Source organism: Saccoglossus kowalevskii, chromosome 10 (assembly GCF_978046115.1).
Source record: "Saccoglossus kowalevskii chromosome 10, keSacKowa6.1, whole genome shotgun sequence".
In the NCBI taxonomy this organism is placed as follows: domain Eukaryota; kingdom Metazoa; phylum Hemichordata; class Enteropneusta; family Harrimaniidae; genus Saccoglossus; species Saccoglossus kowalevskii.
Window position 1 is genome coordinate 14,904,482 of NC_140650.1, and position 21,583 is coordinate 14,926,064.

General features: G+C 32.8%; 1 protein-coding gene across 1 annotated transcript in view; it reads right to left on the bottom strand.

Annotated features, from left to right (window-relative positions):
- Window positions 1-21,583, bottom strand: part of LOC100376265 (galactocerebrosidase-like) — a 39,252-nt gene that overhangs the window by 9,243 nt on the left and 8,426 nt on the right. The window contains exons 3-9 of the mRNA XM_002734904.3: window positions 15,789-15,941; window positions 10,554-10,718; window positions 6,121-6,287; window positions 5,607-5,724; window positions 5,285-5,447; window positions 3,640-3,773; window positions 3,326-3,415 (exon numbers count right to left, since the gene is read on the bottom strand). Coding sequence (XP_002734950.1) covers window positions 3,326-3,415; window positions 3,640-3,773; window positions 5,285-5,447; window positions 5,607-5,724; window positions 6,121-6,287; window positions 10,554-10,718; window positions 15,789-15,941 — 990 coding nt within the window. The remainder of the gene's footprint in view (window positions 1-3,325; window positions 3,416-3,639; window positions 3,774-5,284; window positions 5,448-5,606; window positions 5,725-6,120; window positions 6,288-10,553; window positions 10,719-15,788; window positions 15,942-21,583) is intronic.

The following is a 21,583-nucleotide window of genomic DNA, read 5'->3' on the forward strand; positions in this document are numbered from 1 at the left end:
GATGCATGACGTGCAAACAGACATTGCATGAAGAAACCCAAGGTCATTACTTAGTTAATACCGATAGTTATTCTGAAAAACAGGACAGTGTCATTTTAGACGCGGATCATACATCTGCTGCAAAAATGATTTGATTGTAAACTAGAACTTGAATTTTTCTTTGTTATAGTGGTATATCTTCAATATGGGAATATGTTGTTGAGATACTCTTACTTCAACAAAATTGGCAATCATTAAATGTTAATACACATCATTCAGCGTGGAAATACATAAAAATTAATTTTGTGTTTGTTGAATCCCATATGATGTTATGATCGACTCTTGTTTGTCCTGTTTTTATGTTTTATGATCCCATATGTACTGTACACACATAACGCTGAATCTCGCAGTGAACAGACATTGTTTTTTTTTTGCAAGACATATATTTCTATATAAGACATAACATATATTTCTCAACAAGGTATTTCTATGATATGTTTTGACATTTCATGAACATGGTGATATAACCTCATTTAATTGTTTTACGCTTTTAAACCTTTCTCACTTGAAATAGATTTCTAAATTTAAGTTGTATTATCGTGTTTTGGTTAAACACAAATAAATATCATGATTATTTTGGTATGGATATAAAATATTAATTAATTATAAATATAAATAGGGCTTCAGAGAGACACAGCTATACCCTTAAGTAATTTATGGAAGAACCCACAGAGCAAAAATCATAGTTTGCAGTGCCTGTAATTTATCTTTTCGGCTATGAATATATGAACCAATCAAAACAAGGGTCCTACCACTTCAGTTAACAACCAATCAGAAGCTTTGGTTCATCTGTAAAATTTCACGATTTTATAGTCTGCTCATTTTCGCTACTTTTTTTCATCAAGGATCAGTGAAAATCTGCAATTTTTTACAAGATCCTCCTCCGCCCAGTTAGGTATATGTTGGAGGGCGATGTGTCCCCCCTTTCCCAGTATTTAAGTACTTCATTTGGAGGGTTTTTAGCTGGCACTGCAGTAGGACTTAAGGTAGCAAGACTATTATTTGTGTTGAAAATTACCATTTTCACATTTATTTATTAATTGATGAAATGCACTATAAACTTTCATATGATAAAGTCAACATAACATAGAATGTCATGTAAGTTGGTTAAAATGTATATTTTCTGAAGGGAAGCAAGGCAGCCTCAGTAGTGTTTTCTAAAATCAACAACACAGGTTTAATCTGTGTGCCTATAAGTTTCAAAGATAAACTCAAGACAAAGCAATGTTAGGATGTGTTATCAGTAGCTATCTGACACACAATGAGTGTTTCCAAACATTCGAGTGGTTTGTCTCCGCCCCTGTTTGTTTCACATATTAGTCATTTGCATATGAATGTGTCAGACACAAGGGTCACACAGCCACTGAAAAAAATCATTGATTTTGGTGTTTTCATATGCCGAATTTATCCAATTATAGCTATCCCATTCCTTTATTTTTTTGGTTTCCAATAGCCTTACACAATTGAATACCCCTACACATGGTAAAACAGACCTTGATGGGAAAACAAATTGATTGTGCCGATAAACAAGCTTGAAAATCGTTGCTGTTACTTCATGGACGTTTTCTAGGAGTTTATGTTTTTCAAAATACAAGGTCTTTAACAAAAAATAACGTATACTTATTGTCGTCGGATTAACACCAAATTTTCACAGCTTTAAGGTGACAACGAGAGGAACTTGAATGTGTCCAGACAAACTATTTCATCGATTATTTACCAACGAGTTGTGGTTTGAGTTGGGGGCAATGTGACTAAAACAGTAATTGAAATTCAGCACACTATTTTTTAAAACGCGTTGCTTGAATAAAACTGACCAGACACATTCAATTTACCAGACTATTGAACAACTAGGAAAAGTGAAAAAAATACTTCTTATCGCCAGCATAAATGCGTAATTATTTTTTTTACAGAAAAAGTAATGTTTCACCTTTGATTGAGTAACGCATCGTAGAATGCAGATACGGGCATGCAAAATACACTTGTGAAAAGCTTGAAGTCTGGCGATTCTAAAAATATATACTTTCCCGGGTCTATTTGTAGTCATTTAGTCACAATTAGAAGATGAAAACAAGTATGCAAATAATAGTCCCGCTACCTTAAACCCAAAGACGCTTGTCTTTGGTTTTTCACGATATCAAGATCTTGTAAATATTTAGCTGGATTTTATGTGTTGTAATGAATTTTTAATATTAGCTGAAGTCAATACTTAGATGACTTCCTGGTTTAAAGTTTTATCGGTATTTTTATGAATACAGTGTTCTTTGTATTTAAAGCATTTGACGTAAATCAGCTTCTGAACTTGAGCAAGGCTCCCCACATAGAGTCCACTAATGAATGATCCTGCAGCCATACAGTCATTTGAATTGTCTCCCAAATGAGTTTGTGGCACATTAAACTCCAGGTAGCTATTGAACGACTGTTTGTGGGTCATATGCAACTACCACACTGCTATGTGATTGTTGTGTTGTACACATTTTATTGTCAGTTTTGAGGAGTATGTAAGGTAGTATGGTATAGCATATTTATAGGCGTATATAGTAGTGACAATATTTTGTGTCTAAATCTGTCTGCAATTATTCGTTTTAGTATTAATCAACCGTATGTGAACTTTTTTAGTTCACTGTCAATCAGTTTTTTGAGGTATAATAATAGCATAAAATGCCATTTTAGCAGCAGTTTCCATACACCACAATGACTTGTTAAAATCCCACTAAAAATATTGTATCTTGTAAGAAACTATACGTCCTACTTTCACCATGACTCACTGAACAAAATTGAGATATAACCTTGCCATAAGTAACAATGGTAATATTCTCTAAAAAAACCACAAAACATGCTATTTTTTTACTGTGTTTTATTGATCAAATTTTTCCAAACCGAGTACCGTGACCACATAATTTGATTCATTTTCATCCTTGTGACATGAAATATTAAAATATATGAAGATGAAGAAATATTTTGACTTTTGCGTAGCGTTCTATCTTAAGCATGTCATTTCGTTTATTCTTTCATTATTACAAATGACTTATAATGTCATTTAGAATACAGAAAATATATAAATTGTCGTAATATTCAGTTTATTAAGTTTCCAGAGTAATAACAATTTTCCACATTTTTGAGAATATACAATAGAAAGTTATATCCCATAATGCACCACACAAGCACAGTCGTGACCAAATTTGAATTTGGCTTAAACTGCTTTCAACTGTACTTCCATCTGCTTCAGTCATCTTTTAGTATAAAAAAATGTTGTAGTTTCAATTCATAGAATATATGTTATACTCACAAAAGATCCCTTTAACTGGAAGGTTGCATTCTGTTTGTCAACTGTGTACTTGGGTAATGGTGGACGAACACAGATACTATGATCATGACTCTGTTTAAAACAAAATACATATCGATGACATTATTAAGGTGGCATAAAAAAAATATTTAATTTTATTTGCGTTTTAAACATTCAATACCAAATTTTAAGCACTGGAGTGAGTGAGTGCTTTTCGAGCCAGGTGTGTAACAAATGAGCTGAGGTTTGAAACACTCAAGTTAAATAATATACAGGTTTTTACATTATTTTAATATTAGAATATCTTAACATCTTACCATGGTTTCTATGACAACTGTTAGATCCTTGCTATTGGTTAAAGCAACAAAACTGCCACCTTTATCAAGATGACTAACACCGTGGCCATGTGGATAATAGTACCATCCTGGCTTCGTAAACTGTGAAGTGTGAGCTATGTGGATCGAAGCAAATTTATTCAGTGAAAGAAGTTTGAGTTTTACCGTATTTTATGGTGGCTCTAAATTCTACAAGTGCCGCTTATTATATAATTCCCACTTTATTTGCACATGGGAATGAATACGAGTCAAAACTAAGTTTAATTTTTCTGATCCTGTGTACGATAAATTAAAATTTCTGTATTTGTGACCTTATTTTTATAGATGTGTTTCTAATAGTGTAAATACAGTTTTCCAGATGCACTTCTAATAGAGCTAATACTGTGATGTGCTTCTACATAGAACAAATATAGTATAGCAATAGAGAAATGCCTGAATCAGTTCATTGATATGAAAATTAGTGAATTAATCATTAATTAACCTAATTAACCAGAAATTAAGAATTTTTTTTAATAATTAATCTTAAGGGTTGATTTCTTGCACAAGTTATCAAGAAATATTAAAATAAGTTCATTTTAGGTCATCTAAATGGGCCACTTTTGTCACCAAGGTATAACAAGATTTGTTCGTATATTTAAGGTTATTGAAGCTTGAACACATAAAAAAAAGAAACATAGTACAATGACATGTGTTTTGAAAGTTTTATGTAATGAAAGCACTGGTTGAATGTCTATATCGGTCAGTTTTCAAAGGGTCACATACCATATATGGTTAAAATATGCATTTTTAATGAGGTCATGTGATCATGAATGTCATTCAATATGTTGATCAGATCTATTGTGCTTCAATAAAGCACTGGTTGAATCAATCTCCCAGGCAGAGTTCTATTCCACGAATATATCTCTGCCACCACGCGATCTTATGCTTGTCGTTTATTGGTCGATGCGTCACAGCGGTACTACTTTCAAAGACGCTCATCAAAACATTGCCACGCAAGTGTTCGATTTTCGAACCCAACGAATGTGTACGCGTTGTTTACAGATTTTGGCTGTTTTTAAAGTTAGAAGCTTCTTTTTTTCTTTCTGTAACACAAACGATGTGATAGTAGGACGATTTAGTCGTCAATACTACGAAGTGCTTTCGTTTGTTCATATTTCTTCGCATGGCAATCGACAGGACGCTCAGTTTGATGAACCGAGTAACACCTTAGTAACCGTTATTCCGCGATGAAATTATTTTCTTTTGTAAATTATAACTATATCACCGTTTTCAGTATGTTTACGAAAAAAACATTATCAGCTATCGATAAAATATTTTAAAACTTGTTTACTAGAATGAAGAAATCAACACGAGAGCCCTCTAATAACCAAAATACGCGAATGATACGCGTAGTATAAGTCTTGTGGTGTTTCACCACAAAATGGCGGTGTGTGGTGGCAGATATACTTTCGGTGATCTAACCGCAAGGAACTCTGGGAAGGAGAATGTGATTAAATGTCTCTATCTGCAATCGTGCTCCAGATATGACTTTGTATGTATGTATATACAGACAGACGAGGGTAACCTCTATATCACCCATCTGCACTTTGTGCCAGGGCATAAAAAGATAACACTGAGATTTATCTACCTGTCACGTAGATAGGGCTAGCGACCTCATAATGACCACTCCATGGCTCAATGGCTGTCATTAATCCATCTCGTTCCCAGTCTATTTTGTCATAGTAACTAGCAATTAAATTCCATGATATGGTGCTTGTCATGTGACCATTCACATAATTTTGATTCAAAAGCTGAAACAAGAAAAAAAATATATATATTTAATTTCTTTATCTCCAATCTTACTTCCAACATTATTTTTTTAAATAAATTTAATGTTCTGTATCTAGGCCAATAATGGTACATTGTCTACAAAATTGTTATTATTAACAGACTTATTATAGTGGGTTTACCCTAGCCCAACATCCACCACCGACATTATCATTAAATGTACTATAGTCTTCTGAGGACCACAGCGGTTTATTGGTTTTCAATGCATCAGGGACAGTCAGTGTACCAGTATAATGAACTCTGAAATGAAGAGAATAATTAAACACAATTTGCTTGTGTTAGGGTCATCTAACACATTATTCAGAGGTTTTCCAAGACAGCGTTGTACGAGTTCACTGAGGCGTATTGATAATATAAAGTTTATAACAAGAATACAGTATTTTGATGTGATTCCATACTGCCTGAGTGCATACTTTGCAGTATTCTCATTCCTGCTTGTTTATTTATGAGATATAAAATGAGAGCAAATTGCAAATGGCAAACATTTTCTTTCAGTGATGAGATTCTATTCGATGTCAATATAACCTTAATGTTCAAGAATATACAGAAGCTTCAAAGTAGAAAAACTACATAAGTTAACAACGTGGACGACACTCCGTTTTCAAAATGGTAACAATTGTGTAATTATGTACTTACCCAACAATATCTACAGTGTTAAAAAATACTTTGTCTTTGAGAAGATCATCCACAATACCCCAATGACTATCAGATGCTACAATCTTGACATTGTTTAACCCATTACTGTCTAGAGTTTTTCTTAATGTCTCCACATACGTAATATTATATAATCTTTCATTCCAAATCTGGAAACAAACAATTTGTCACATCTCTCAAAATATTATAATAATATTTGCTTTAATTTTATCATATTTGCACTAATTTGCATTTAATGATATGTAGAAAAAATAATTCCTGTATATAGATATGATACAATAAATACATTTTTTTTTTATTTTTGTGCACTTGTGGTACAGTTATGCCCTGATGCAGCAAAAGGAAGAGAATGCTATAGACTGGACAACTACGTATTTCTTTATTCATTCGTTTTGAAAGACCGTTTAAAGGCAAGATTGTAATTTTTTTCTGATCATTGAACCTGTAGATCTGAGCAACTCAAATAAAAACTTGCATATAACTCGCCATTACTAAGCAGATAACTTGATCAATCACAGAAACTAAAAGTAACTACCAGTAATCTATAAAATAAATAATAAACTAAAATTTTGAATACCCAAACAAAGATCTTACTTTAATCAGATTATCAATGAAAAGTAAGTTCCTAAAAATAGATACAATTTTCAATGAAATTTGACAAAAATCTGCAGAGATTATCATAATTTTGATTTTGACTACATCCTATGTTCACAAATACTGAAGAATATTTTATTTTTAGTGAAAGTGAATCACCTTTAACCAATTATTTAATTAATTAACAATTTATTTAAACAATTATTTGATTTTTTCTGAAATTCCTCAGGAATGATTAATTTTCCCAAGAATTCTAACACAAAACTTTAAAAAGGGCTTTGGCATGCATATTTTTTTAATTGATAAACATGATGACAAGAAATATTTGTTTCGGTCCTCATTGTAGTTTTTATTTTAAAAATGTTAGTCTAACTATTAAAGTCATCCACAGTATATTCTGCCAAGCAACAAGAACATTTTAAAATAAATTCCCAGTGATAAAATATTTTATATATCTCAGTGTGCTTGTTCACGGCAATGAACCTGACCTTTCAATAAAGCCACAGGCACACACTTTGAGATACAGATGGATAATTGAAATTACTTTATTCAGAGTTGGGGCCTTAAGATATGCAATGTCAAAGGTCACACACCTGCTCACCCAATCAAATACATTGAAAATTAAATACTCAGTTGTTGCCTTCACTCACAATTTATATATATGCTTTCAAAGGACAAGATTAATCAGAAAGACTTTGACACAAACATTATTTGAGCTGCAGCTGCTTCATTTTTTAAATTAAATTCTTCGGGATCTAATAAAAGTAAAATGAAATATCCACCATGGATTTACCTGAGACGAGATTACGATAGATTTATTGGTCTTTTTGAATGCTGTGACATATTTAAATAATGGTGGAACAAAAAGACATCCATATTCACAGATGAACAGACAGAAAGACAGGCCAACAATTTGCTGTAATATTTTTGTACCAACTTTTCTAGCATTTACGTTCACAACATATCGCCCTCTTGTGGCAAAATGGTGACATTACTGTAAATGCATTAATTATTACCTGGTTTTTAATTTCGCTACTTTATTTTCGTTCAGAATTAATATTTGCTATTTTCAATGAAGGAATGATTCAGTGAAAATAAAACCCAGCGAATATACCTTTTTTTTTGTTATATTCTACATTCAACTTGTCAAAAATCAGTAAATATAAATTCCATACAAAATACCAAAAGTCTTTTCAGTGAAAATTAATTCCAGATAAAATAAAAGTATTTTACAGTATTTTTGTTTGTAAATGAAATTCGCTAAATATGATCTTGTAGAATAACAATAGAACTCATTGTTTTCCTGTTAAGTTTGCATCAAAATAGCAATATTAAATACCAGTGAAAATAAATAGTTTGACAGTACCTGTATACTAGTATGAAAAAGATGAAAACATGTAAGTGACAGTAAAACCTTTATTTGATCGTGCATTAAGAATATACATAATCTCTCAGAAACAGCATTTTGACCCCAGATAAAATTGTCAATAGTAATGTTAATGACCCCCATCTTCGCAACTATTTGCAATTGTTTTACCATCAGCATTGCTATACAGTAGAGAAATGTATTGTATTTATACAATGTATCATTCTGTGGCAGTATTTTTAAACTACCGTACTTGCTCTATTGGTAGTGCATTAGCTTGCATAATTTACAGAGTTACTGTAGAATACTTTATTTTCACTATTTTTCGCTGAAGGAATGATTCAGTGAAAATAAAATCCAGCGATTATATCTCTTTCCTATACTTTACATTCAACTCGTCAAAAATCGGTGAAAATGAATTCCAGCTAAAATAAAGTATTTTATTTTTTTTTCTATTGTCAAAACAAATAATCTAATGTTTCATTAAAAAACAAACACAGTTTTTATGTGCATTTCTATTGGATATGCGCTTCTAATAGAGCAAATACGGTAATTGCAAAAGTATAAAATAAACATATGTGTTATAAGGCCAGATATCCTTGACTTTTGTCCAACTTTATCTGCTAATCAGTTCACTGTTGTCCCACCCATTCCCCGGCCCACACCTAAGTCATTCTTATATTGTGCCTCATTTCAGTCATTCACACCATGACCCACAAAGCAGCTTTGAGCTAATGGGTAGTACGTGAAACCAGTATAAATAAGAGTAAATAAATAAATACTTCATCAATTGTATTTCTATTGTATTTTGTATTTCTATTGTATTGTGAATAATCTATTGTATTGTGAATATCTATTGTATTTTTCCATAGTATTTCTATTGTATTTTAGTACTGCATGGAGTGACTATAAGTGCACTTGTCTCCAGTTGCATGGACCAACAAAGCATCTTGTACCATATCCAGACCTTGGAAGTTTTAATGTTAAGCCCCACCAATAATGATCATGCATATGTTAATTTGAGTTAAACTTTGTAAAGCTCCTGTGTAAAGTACAAATAATGACAAATATTTTGAATTTAAAATAGCCACAAGTTGATGTGCAACCGGGGTGGTATATATACCTATAATTCTCGCCCAAAATTTGTCTGCACTTTTTTTTTTATATTCTTCAATATTTCTACAGAAGAACCCTAATTTTGGAGCCAACAGACAAAATTTGAGTAAATTTTCAGTTTTTATTTAAAAACAATTGGCTATTTTTGACTTCTGAAGGAAAGTGCAGGCTATAAACTGGACTATTTTGTGAATTTGTGATGAAAAGAAGGAACTGGTTGTGAAAGGGTGAAGTATACATTCACACTTTACTCAGAACAGTAAAACAGCAACCGCTATGGAAGAAAAGTTGCCGACAGGTTAAATGATACACATTTTATCCATTTGAAAAAATGGACACAAGACATATTTACTGCTAGTTAGGAAACAACCCAGTGCCATATTCACTTGATAACCACAAAGCACAAGTGCAAAAAGAAATGATAAAGGTCTGTCAGAAAAATAAACTGTCTAAATGGCTGGGGGAAACGCAAGTTTTATTTCATCAATTTTTCAGTTGTTTGCATACTCATAAAATAATGAAATCATCATTTTTATATTCTCAGCATTATCCGTGTTCTTCACAATCCAAAATAGTTCTTGCGTTACATGATTTACATAAATCTGCATATTAATTTGCATATAATTACCATATACCGGTATTCTTTCTATTTGTAAAAAGAAGGTCACGTGATGGCAGCAATGTGAACCATTGTGGTATGAGTAAATGATCTTGGGTTTCATTCACCATAGTGGGGGAAATGGTGTGTAGCGACTTCTGTCGTGACACTTTACTTCACTTTTCAATTGTAGGTGAATCTATATTCGGGGGTGGCAACATCAACTACGCTCAGTGTTTCGTTTGGACAACCTTAAAATTTTCGGCCAGGTGTAGTCTCGTGACTTTGTCAACATGGTTCACAGCATTCGAGCGACTTTGTTGACTTTCGCCATTCTCTCATTATTCAGACAGTCAATCATTCAGCAAGATGGCTTGTAACTTACTTTGTAAAATATTTTGGTTTTGACTGCACCATTCCATTGACACCAGCACATTTCAGATCATTCCGTTATCAAACTTAACAAGGGTAAATTACAGATTATCAAAATGAAACACATTCATTTTAATACATGAGTAGGTTATTTGGATTTGTTTTAATATTTTTTGAATCACATGCAATGGAGATACTCAAGAAATGAAGGATGGTTATTGAAAACGTACACTAGATTAGTAAATAAAAAATTGGCAATCCCATGCTATAAACGACACTGTCAAGTCAAGTTTGAATAACTCTCAGAACCACAGTAATAACAATAAGTGATACAAATATTTAATAAAAGTTGTCGAAATATAAACTTACCCCGATATAATCAATCATCAGATTATGATATTGCTTGGCTCCTTGAATCCATTTCGTAACGTACCAAGCGGTTAATTGTGGATTTGCATATGGTGATGTTGTGCCATTGCCGATCCAGCCAGGAAATGTCCACGGTAAACCGTACAACTTAATATCAGGGTTACGCTGAGGAAACAGAAATAACAATACAATGTCACAGCAATTATGGCTAATAATAAAACTAATAATAATATTTATTAAACCTTCGGAACGGCAACAAAATAAAAGAAGAAAAGAAAAAAGAAATGGAAAAATCATACATACTACAATACTGTGATAAATTTAAGCAAAATATATCTCAGGCTTTCATACACATATTTTGCAAGTCATTGTCATTGTCAAGTCCCCGTCCAGTTTTTAGTGACTGTCAACATTAGTGTCAAATAATTATTTTGCCCATGACATTCAAATAATGAATTTTGAGCAAAAAAATTGATAATCAGCCATCTTGAATCAGATTCTGAATCAGATGCATGTGTAAATGTGTTACATGATATATATGTATGTCTAAAGTTTTCAACATGATCAGTCAAGGCATGTTATCAATATTGCTCTAAAATCAGCGTTTGATAAAAACAAAATGGCCATCAGGCAGCCATTTTAATTCAAATCTGTGAAAAAAATGATGTGCATCAAAGAGCCATTATGTTTAATGGACATTCTAAGTGAAAATGAAATATGTCCATACACAACCGAGATCCAGTTCCAGAATGGCAGAAATGCCCGATTTTGATGAATTGTTGGTCACCATTCAGCCATCTTGAATTTGATCAAGAAACAAATGCATGTGCTTATAGGATATATGCTTGTTTGTTTGTGTTGTGATTGGTCAATGCTTGTCAGAGATATGACCGACCCTAGTACTGAATTTGTTTAAACAAAATGGCCACCAGTCTGCCATTTTCAATCTGATCTGAAAAAAAATCAAAGAAAGCTTAGAAAGAACTCCCGAGTGCTGAGAGTATTGGAGACACATTAAAAATTAATTTAAAATTACTTGAACTTGAGATATTGATGGAAATGCAGAAAACTAATTATGCAAATAAGGTAACTAATATGAACAGATTTAAGTGTAAAACTAATAATGTACCAAGTTTCATTGAAATGTGATTAGAACCAACAAATTATTAATTATTATGCTAATTAGAGAATTAATATGAACAGATTTAAACCCAAAATTAATTAGGCTGTCTATTGTCCTAGAGCATTTATGTACCAAGTTTTATTCAAATGTGGTGATCAATACTTGAGATATCAGTATTAATTATGTTAATTAGGTGATTAAGAAGCATAAATATTTACCAAAAACTAATATGGTGTATGGTCCTAGGTTCATTGAAATGTGATGAGTACTCTTTAAAAGTTTAATAAAAATCCAATGAGTGGTTTTTTAGACATCAGTGCAACAGCCATAGAACAGCAAAAAATTAAATAATTATGCAAATTAGGTTATTAATATGCATAATTATTTATCCCAAAATTAATCAGGTCTCTGCATAGTCCTAGAAGATCTATGTCGCAAGTCTCATCGAAATGTGATGATTAGTACTTGAGATATCAGGTGAAAAGCTGAAAATTAACTAAGTATGCTAATAAGGTGATTAATATGCATAAATATTTACCCAAAAAATAATTAGGTCTCTGCACAGTCCTCAAGTAACTATGTACCAAGTTTCATTGAAACGTGATCATTACTACCGTAAAATCTGTATTAGAAGCCGCATCCCTAATAGAAGTCGCATCCATTCTATTTGAATAATTGAGAACCAAAAATTCATCATTTCTCATATGTGTAGATGCTCTAATAGAAGCCGCATCCCCTCTGTTGCATTGTACCATTTTAATAGAAGCCGCGGCTTCTAATACAGATTTTACAGTACTCGAAATATCAAAAGCTGAAAATTAATTAATTATGCAAATTAGGTAATTAATATGTACTGCTGATATTACCCTAAAAACTATCAGGTCTGTGCAGTGTCATATGACATCTATGTACCAAGTTTATTGAAATGTTATGATTAGTACTTGAGATATCAGTGGAAAAGTCAAAAATTGATTAATCATTATGCAAATTAGGTAATTAATATAAACAGATTTTTACCCAAAACTAATCAAATCTGCGCATTAGTTCAGAGCATCCATGTGCCAAGTTTCATCAAAATCCAATGAGTGGTTCTTCAAATATCAGTGGAACAGTCATAGAACAGCTTAAAATCAGTTAATTATCATGCAAATTAGGTAATTAATATTCATAAATTTTTACCCAAAACTAATCAAATCTGTGCATTAGTTCAGAGCATCCATGTGCCAAGTTTTATTAAAATCCAATGAGTGGTTCTTCAAATATCAGTGGAACAGTCATGGAACAGCTTAAAATCAGCTAATTATCATGCAAATTAGGTAATTAATATAAACAGATTTTTACCCAAAACTAATCAAATATGCGCATTAGTTCAGAGCATCTATGTGCCAAGTTTCATCAAAATCCAATGAGTAGTTCTTCAAATATCAGTGAAACAGTCATGGAACAGCTTAAAATCAGTTAATTATCATGCAAATTAGGTAATTAATATTCATAGATTTTAACCCAAAACTAATCAAATCTGCGCACTAGTTCAGAGCATCCATGTGCCAAGTTTCATCAAAATCCAATGAGTGGTTTAATTTTCAGATATCAGTGGAACAGTCATGGAACAGCTAAAAATCAGCTAATTATCATGCAAATTAAGTAATTAATATTCATGGGTTTTACCAAAACCTAATCAACTCTGCGCATTATCCCAGAGCATCTATGTAGCAAGTTTCACCAAAATTTGATTAGTGGTTCTTGAGATAACGGTGGAACAAAAAAAGTGACATACATACATACATACATACATACAGACATACAGACATACAGACAGGGTAACTGCAAAGACTCCCTTTTATGCTTCGCACACGGGAGTCAAAAATGTATGTGCATTAATAGACAATGTTCAATGGCCATACCAAGAGTAAATAAGATATGTTCATGCGTGACTGAGATCCGGTTTCAGTATATTTTTTATTTATTTTTTTATTAGACGCATAAAATCCTTAGGAAAGGATAAAAAGGGTCTTACAGAAAGAAATTTAAAAAAAAAAAAAACTACAATCTAAAAAGTAAAACAAAAAATAAAAACTTTTCTAAAAAAAATAAAACAAATCAAAAACAATAAAGACAATTTGCAGCCAATGGTGAATACAGAATATGGAATGAACACAAAATGTAGCCTAATACACTGATAGTTGTTGCTGTTTTGTTCCATAGCCGTTTTTAGGAAGACAGCTAAGGCTGGTGCTAGAGTATGGTTTGCCATAATCAAAATGAATTTATTCTGACTATTTTCTTTATCAAAAAAGCAGAAATGCTTGATTTTGATAAAATGTTAGCACTAAAATGGTCACCATTTGGCCATCTTGAATTGGATCATGAAACATGAATGATATGATGTGTGTGTAACATTTGAATAAACTCGACCTAGATATGTCTGAGATGCAGGTGCAGACAGACAGACACATGGAGGTGAAATTACATCTGAACAGGGACTATAAATCTGATTAACATTATTCTTAGATGAGTATTTTCAATAAAAGTGTGCATAAAACAAAACTTGCATTTGTTGTATAGTGACATATTTTGACCATGCATACATGCACATTTCAGTCATTTATTTTAAGCCCATTGTAATACGGTATAAATATCAGTCCTGGTGCATATATTCTCACTATAAAAATAGATATTTTTACAGATTGTGCTGCATCTTTATTTAGTAAAATAGAAAGTACCCGTAGCTCTTAAATAACATGCTAAAAAAAAGACATTTTTATAGTCGTATTAAAAAAAAAACGATCTCAGCTCATCAAAATCTGTCTTATATGTAATCGAAATTTAAAGATTATAATCTCACAAAATAACATAACAGCATCAATAATTAGAATGAAATTAACAATTTCAAATTTCAAGAAACAGCTTTCATTAAGTTTTATCAAGAAGAATGTTTTTGTTACTTTTCAGTGGCACTAAGTCACAGCTAATGCTGATCACAAATAAATAATTTATGTTCTTCTGATCACCCCAGTCTTGACATGTTGCATACATGTACTGTTGATTACAATTCACAAAAATAATGCATTTAATCTTGTCAACGGATTATACATATTTCAATATCAAAGTACACGATGAAATCAAAGAATTATTTATTTAAAAGTCTGGTTTAATGACATATAGTTCATTGCACACAAATAAAAAAAGTAATGATCAAGACTTGATTGTGATTGTGACATTATTTTACAAATATCAAGTTTTCAGAATATAATATTCAGCATCAATTACGAAGCTTGAATGTCAAGGTGATATTTTGGAAGAGCTTAGAGCACTCCTGCAGTTGTATACAAGATAGATAATCTTTAGTTGAAGCCATTATTTCATCAAAGCTATGTTACTCCTCAGGCTTCCATAGTAGCTTTCACATTGTCCTGTCTGTTCTATTAAGTCAAGAATAATGTCCGCCTCAAGATTTACAGCCATATTCTTCAATAATTTACTGGTACCTTATAAATCCATGGGAAAAACCAGCATTACCCTAGAGGGTCTTGTGATTTTTATAGAACAACATAGGGAGTCTATATACCTCCTGCTGGATATCTTAAAGATGCATCATCAGTATTTCTCACCAGTTTGTTCAAAATTTGTATTCCATATAAAACCAATCCAAAATGACTTTGCAATACCAAATGAGTAAACACTGTGATATGTCATATATTATCATTTATTATGATAGGTAGCCTGAAATCCAGCAATTTTGGGTACACTCAAGAATGACCTGGTCAGTCGCTATGCAACTGTGTAGTCGGAAGAGAATTCTGCGTTAACGATGATACGAGTGAGCAAATGGGTTGGATGTCCTGTAACTAGCAGAAAATGATGTCCATTTCATCCAAAATTAAAAAAGAAATTTTAGAAAAATACATACAAAAGTGCAAATATGTGCACCAAAATGTTGGACAATTAAAATATCACATTCAAAAAAATAATTAATTACTGAAACAAGACAAAAGTCAGAAAAATCATGAAATCAGACAAGTCACAGCAAGTTTCAAAAAAAGTATTGTCCTCATGAATACGCTGGTATAATTACTGGCAGTGATAATTCAATGGTTTACATTGTACTGTACCTTCTTTGCTTCTTTCATCAACCACCACTCATAGCCACGGTAATAATTCTCATCGTCACTACTATGCATATGGGAAGGTTCACTTCCATCTGAACTCTGAGCATCACCTCCAATTTCAACTTTGAAGATATGTAGTGAGGCGCCAAAATTTGGCTATAATAAAATACAACACATTTGATATGAATATCAAGTGATAAAGTAGAGTAAGAAATGTTTTATGTATTCCTTATTCATTTTATGTATTCGTCCAATTTGCAAAAGACCCAATTACGGTAGATCTAGAAGCCACATGTTGTCAAATTTCAACAAAAAAATGATTTTTCCAGTATTGTTTATTTCTCGCTGTTTCTTGCGATGGCTGGCATGAGAGAATAGAACCATTTTTTATTGTAGAGAATCTCTTTTCTCAAATAAGTATGTAAGGGTCTACATATACACTCAGTTTGAGCAGAATATGCTCAATAAACCACCACCAACCTCCCAAAAATCTGGCTCCAAATTTGCATGATTATGACTGATTTGTAATCATTTTTAGCAAAAAAATGTCAGCCAACAGGCAGGATCTGGTTGCTAAACAAATGTATAAATATTGCATTTAATTTAAAAAATCAACAATATATATATATATATACTGGGTGAGGTTGAACCCTGAAATAATACACAGAGAAAAAAAAACATTTTTTAAAATTGTTTTGATCATTGCATTGTACCATAAATTGTTCAAGTAACTGTGATGCTATACTTATTTGCAGCTTTTGTTTACTTGCTTTCTCTGAGGCATCAATGTTTTTTATGTAAAACATCAGTAAACCTTGGGTGACCTTTGACCTATCGCAACAATTTCCCCGCTACCAGAAAATGAATATGTTTTCACAATTACAACTGTACAATGTACCTGTAATATATTCCTAATATTCATATCTGTGGACAATCAATTAGAAGTATTATAAATCAATTTTATGGGAGCTATTTTCCAAGTAGAGCACAAGGCAGAAAATGTATCATGAATGTGATAGGTAGTCTCTAGCCAATTTTAACTTCTGCTGTTTAGAATGTTTAGAGTCTTCTAGGTAAATATTTTATAAATTCCCATAAAAAGCATTCATGACTAAGTGAAATTTGGTGTATCCTTTAAAAAATGTACATAGTATTTCATACCAAACAGTAGAATTCTGTACAGATGTGCCCTGGGATGAAAGAAATAATAAGGTAATCAGTAATCACATTCATTTGTATTTTGTTGAGAACCATAATTTGTTTGGCTTAAGCTTTAGAGTACATACTATAATTTTTCTTGCCACTCCATTTTTCAAATTTTTATGTATTTTTCTAGAATTTGTTGATAATTTTGAACCAAATTGACATAATCTTACATTGCATAAAGGTCTTTACCAAAATTTTTGAAAAAAAATTGAAAAATTGTTGTGGTTTTAATTTTGTGAAAGATGACTTTGTCATTCAAAGGTTGAGGAGATTCAGACCAAATTCCAAATCATTTAAAATTATATTTTCAGAAATATGAATCTTCAACGCAGATAGACAGAAAATGAAACGTAAAAGAGGGAACACTGGACAACTATTGTAGCCTGAATTTTCCGACGTTTCCATTGTATCTGTTTTTTGCATTGGTTTCTATGGTGACAGTATTTCATCAAGTCTAGACATTTGTCTTGGTGACAGCTTGCATTGTATCACCAATATTATTGTCATAAATTTGCAAAAAAATTGTCATGTACCGTAATTTTGTTTTCAATATTTCCATTCAAGATAATTTTTCACCCACAATGCATTTCAAATATTCTCAGTTACATACCCAATATAGAGCGCTTCATTAAATATCAAATACAGAAAAATCCATACATTTTTTAAATATCTTTGTTTGATATTACTTGATTCATCAAAAGCTAAATATTTGCTCTGTGTCCAGCACAAACAACAGTATTTGTTCAGTGTAAAATCAAAACATATATGCAGTGATTGTTAGCATGTGTAACACAACAATCACACATACATATTTGAAAACGTCCTTCTGTTGCGTGCTGTTGTGTTCAACAACATACAATATCAAAGAATATTTAAAATCATCCATATTTTATCTTGAATATTAAAACAATTTCAGATCTAAATAATCAATAATAATAATCTCAAAATATATTTCTAAGATCCAGCTTTTTTGACAGTGCTGTCAAGTTGAATAAATCAGGTCTACCATAGCAATCAATATATTGGTAATACATCTATGGAAATATTCAACTACAGTCATAAATAATAAAATCAGCAAATTGGGTATTTCATCCCCAATTCGCAAATATATGTTTCTAATTTAGTGTATGATAAATAATAAATGAGTTGTGTCCATTGCGAGATGAAATAAATAGCACTCTGGCAACAAAAAATTAATAATAGCACTCAGTGTGTCAAATAAATATATATACTGATCAGAAGGTTGCTGATGCGAATGATGAACTCTCCGTTGTAGTGACAGTTAATTTGCCTACAATTTCATTAATTTAAAAGCCAGTAACTGGCACATGTAAAGCTTACATGCAATAAGACATGACCGTGAGCAAGCTAAATTATCTCCACTGGAAATACAAATATAACCTTCGTATTGGAACGTAGTATCTGTGGCATACAATTTGCTATGGTAACAGGATAAATTCTGTGATAAAAAGTACAGTGAAAATTAAAGTCTGTGATTTATTAAGTTTGATTGGCTTCACTTAATACACTGCAGTTTTAATTCAAAGTTAGATTTCTTAATTGTTCTTCTTTTTTTTTTTTACATATTTTAGTGCTAGGCGACAATTCTCAACATTGAATGTCACTGCTTATAAAGTATAAGTGCTATTAGTACAGAGATACTCTCTACTGAGTTACCCTGGGTAAGATTTGATTCAATCAGTACAGTGATACTCTCTACTGAGTTACCCTGGGTAAGATTTGATTCTATCAGTACAGTGATACTCTCTACTGAGTTACCCTGGGTAAGATTTGATTCTATCAGTACAGAGATACTCTCTACTGAGTTACCCTGGGTAAGATTTGATTTTATCAGTACAGTGATACTCTCTACTGAGTTACCCTGGGTAAGATTTGATTCTATCAGTGCAGTGATACTCTCTACTGAGTTACCCTGGGTAAGATTTGATTCTATCAGTACAGTGATACTCTCTACTGAGTTACCCTGGGTAAGATTTGATTCAATCAGTACAGTGATACTCTCTACTGAGTTACCCTGGGTAAGATTTGATTCTATCAGTACAGTGATACTCTCTACTGAGTTACCCTGGGTAAGATTTGATTCTATCAGTACAGTGATACTCTCTACTGAGTTACCCTGGGTAAGATTTGATTCTATCAGTACAGTGATACTCTCTACTGAGTTACCCTGGGTAAGATTTGATTCTATCAGTACAGAGATACTTTCTACTGAGTTACCCTGGGTAAGATTTGATTCTATCAGTACAGAGATACTCTCTACTGAGTTACCCTGGGTAAGATTTGATTCTATCAGTACAGTGATACTCTCTACTGAGTTACCCTGGGTAAGATTTTATTCTATCAGTACAGAGATACTCTCTGCTGAGTTACCCTGGGTAAGATTTGATTCTATCAGTACAGTGATACTTTCTACTGAGTTACCCTGGACAAGATTTGATTCTATCAGTACAGTGATACTCTCTACTGAGTTACCCTGAGTAAGATTTGATTCTATCAGTACAGTGATACTCTCTACTGAGTTATCCTGGGTAAGATTTGATTCTATCAGTACAGAGATACTCTCTACTCAGTTACCCTCATAAGATTTGATTCTATCAGTACAGTGATACTCTCTACTGAGTTACCCTGGGTAAGATTTGATTCTATCAGTACAGTGATACTCTCTACTGAGTTACCCTGGACAAGATTTGATTCTATCAGTACAGAGATATTCTCTACTGAGTTACCCTGGGTAAGATTTGATTCTATCAGTGCAGTGATACTCTCTATTGAGTTACCCTGGACAAGATTTGATTCTATCAGTACAGAGATACTCTCTACTGAGTTACCCTGGGTAAGATTTGATTCTATCAGTACAGAGATACTCTCTACTGAGTTACCCTGGGTAAGATTTGATTCTATCAGTGCAGAGATACTCTCTACTGAGTTACCCTGGGTAAGATTTGATTCTATCAGTACAGAGATACTCTCTACTGAGTTACCCTGGGTAAGATTTGATTCTATCAGTACAGAGATACTCTCTACTGAGTTACCCTGGGTAAGATTTGATTCTATCAGTACAGAGATACTCTCTACTGAGTTACCCTGGGTAAGATTTGATTCTATCAGTACAGTGATACTCTCTACTGAGTTACCCTGGGTAAGATTTGATTCTATCAATACAGTGATACTCTCTACTGAGTTACCCTGGACAAGATTTGATTCTATCTGTACAGAGATACTCTCTACTGAGTTACCCTGGGTAAGATTTGATTCTATCAGTACAGAGATACTCTCTACTGAGTTACCCTGGGTAAGATTTGATTCTATCAGTACAGTGATACTCTCTACTGAGTTACCCTGGATAAGATTTGATTCTATCAGTACAGTGATACTCTCTACTGAGTTACCCTGGGTAAGATTTGATTCTATCAGTACAGTGATACTCTCTACTGAGTTACCCTGGATAAGATTTGATTCTATCAGTACAGTGATACTCTCTACTGAGTTACCCTGGGTAAGATTTGATTCTATCAGTACAGTGATACTCTCTACTGAGTTACCCTGGATAAGATTTGATTCTATCAGTACAGTGATACTCTCTACTGAGTTACCCTGGGTAAGATTTGATTCTATCAGTACAGAGATACTCTCTACTGAGTTACCCTGGGTAAAATTTGATTCTATCAGTACAGAGATACTCTCTACTGAGTTACCCTGGGTAAGATTTTATTCTATCAGTGCAGTGATACTCTCTACTGAGTTACCCTGGGTAAGATTTGATTCTATCAGTGCAGTGATACTCTCTACTGAGTTACCCTGGGTAAGATTTGATTCTATCAGTACAGAGATACTCTCTACTGAGTTACCCTGGGTAAAATTTGATTCTATCAGTACAGAGATACTCTCTACTGAGTTACCCTGGGTAAGATTTGATTCTATCAGTGCAGTGATACTCTCTACTGAGTTACCCTGGGTAAGATTTGATTCTATCAGTGCAGTGATACTCTCTACTGAGTTACCCTGGGTAAGATATGATTCTATCAGTACAGTGATACTCTCTACTGAGTTACCCTGGGTAAGATTTGATTCAATCAGTACAGTGATACTCTCTACTGAGTTACCCTGGGTAAGATTTGATTCTATCAGTACAGTGATACTCTCTACTGAGTTACCCTGGGTAAGATTTGATTCTATCAGTACAGAGATACTCTCTACTGAGTTACCCTGGGTAAGATTTGATTCTATCAGTACAGTGATACTCTCTACTGAGTTACCCTGGGTAAGATTTGATTCTATCAGTGCAGTGATACTCTCTACTGAGTTACCCTGGGTAAGATTTGATTCTATCAGTACAGTGATACTCTCTACTGAGTTACCCTGGGTAAGATTTGATTCTATCAGTACAGTGATACTCTCTACTGAGTTACCCTGGGTAAGATTTGATTCTATCAGTACAGTGATACTCTCTACTGAGTTACCCTGGGTAAGATTTGATTCTATCAGTACAGTGATACTCTCTACTGAGTTACCCTGGGTAAGATTTGATTCTATCAGTACAGAGATACTCTTTACTGAGTTACCCTGGGTAA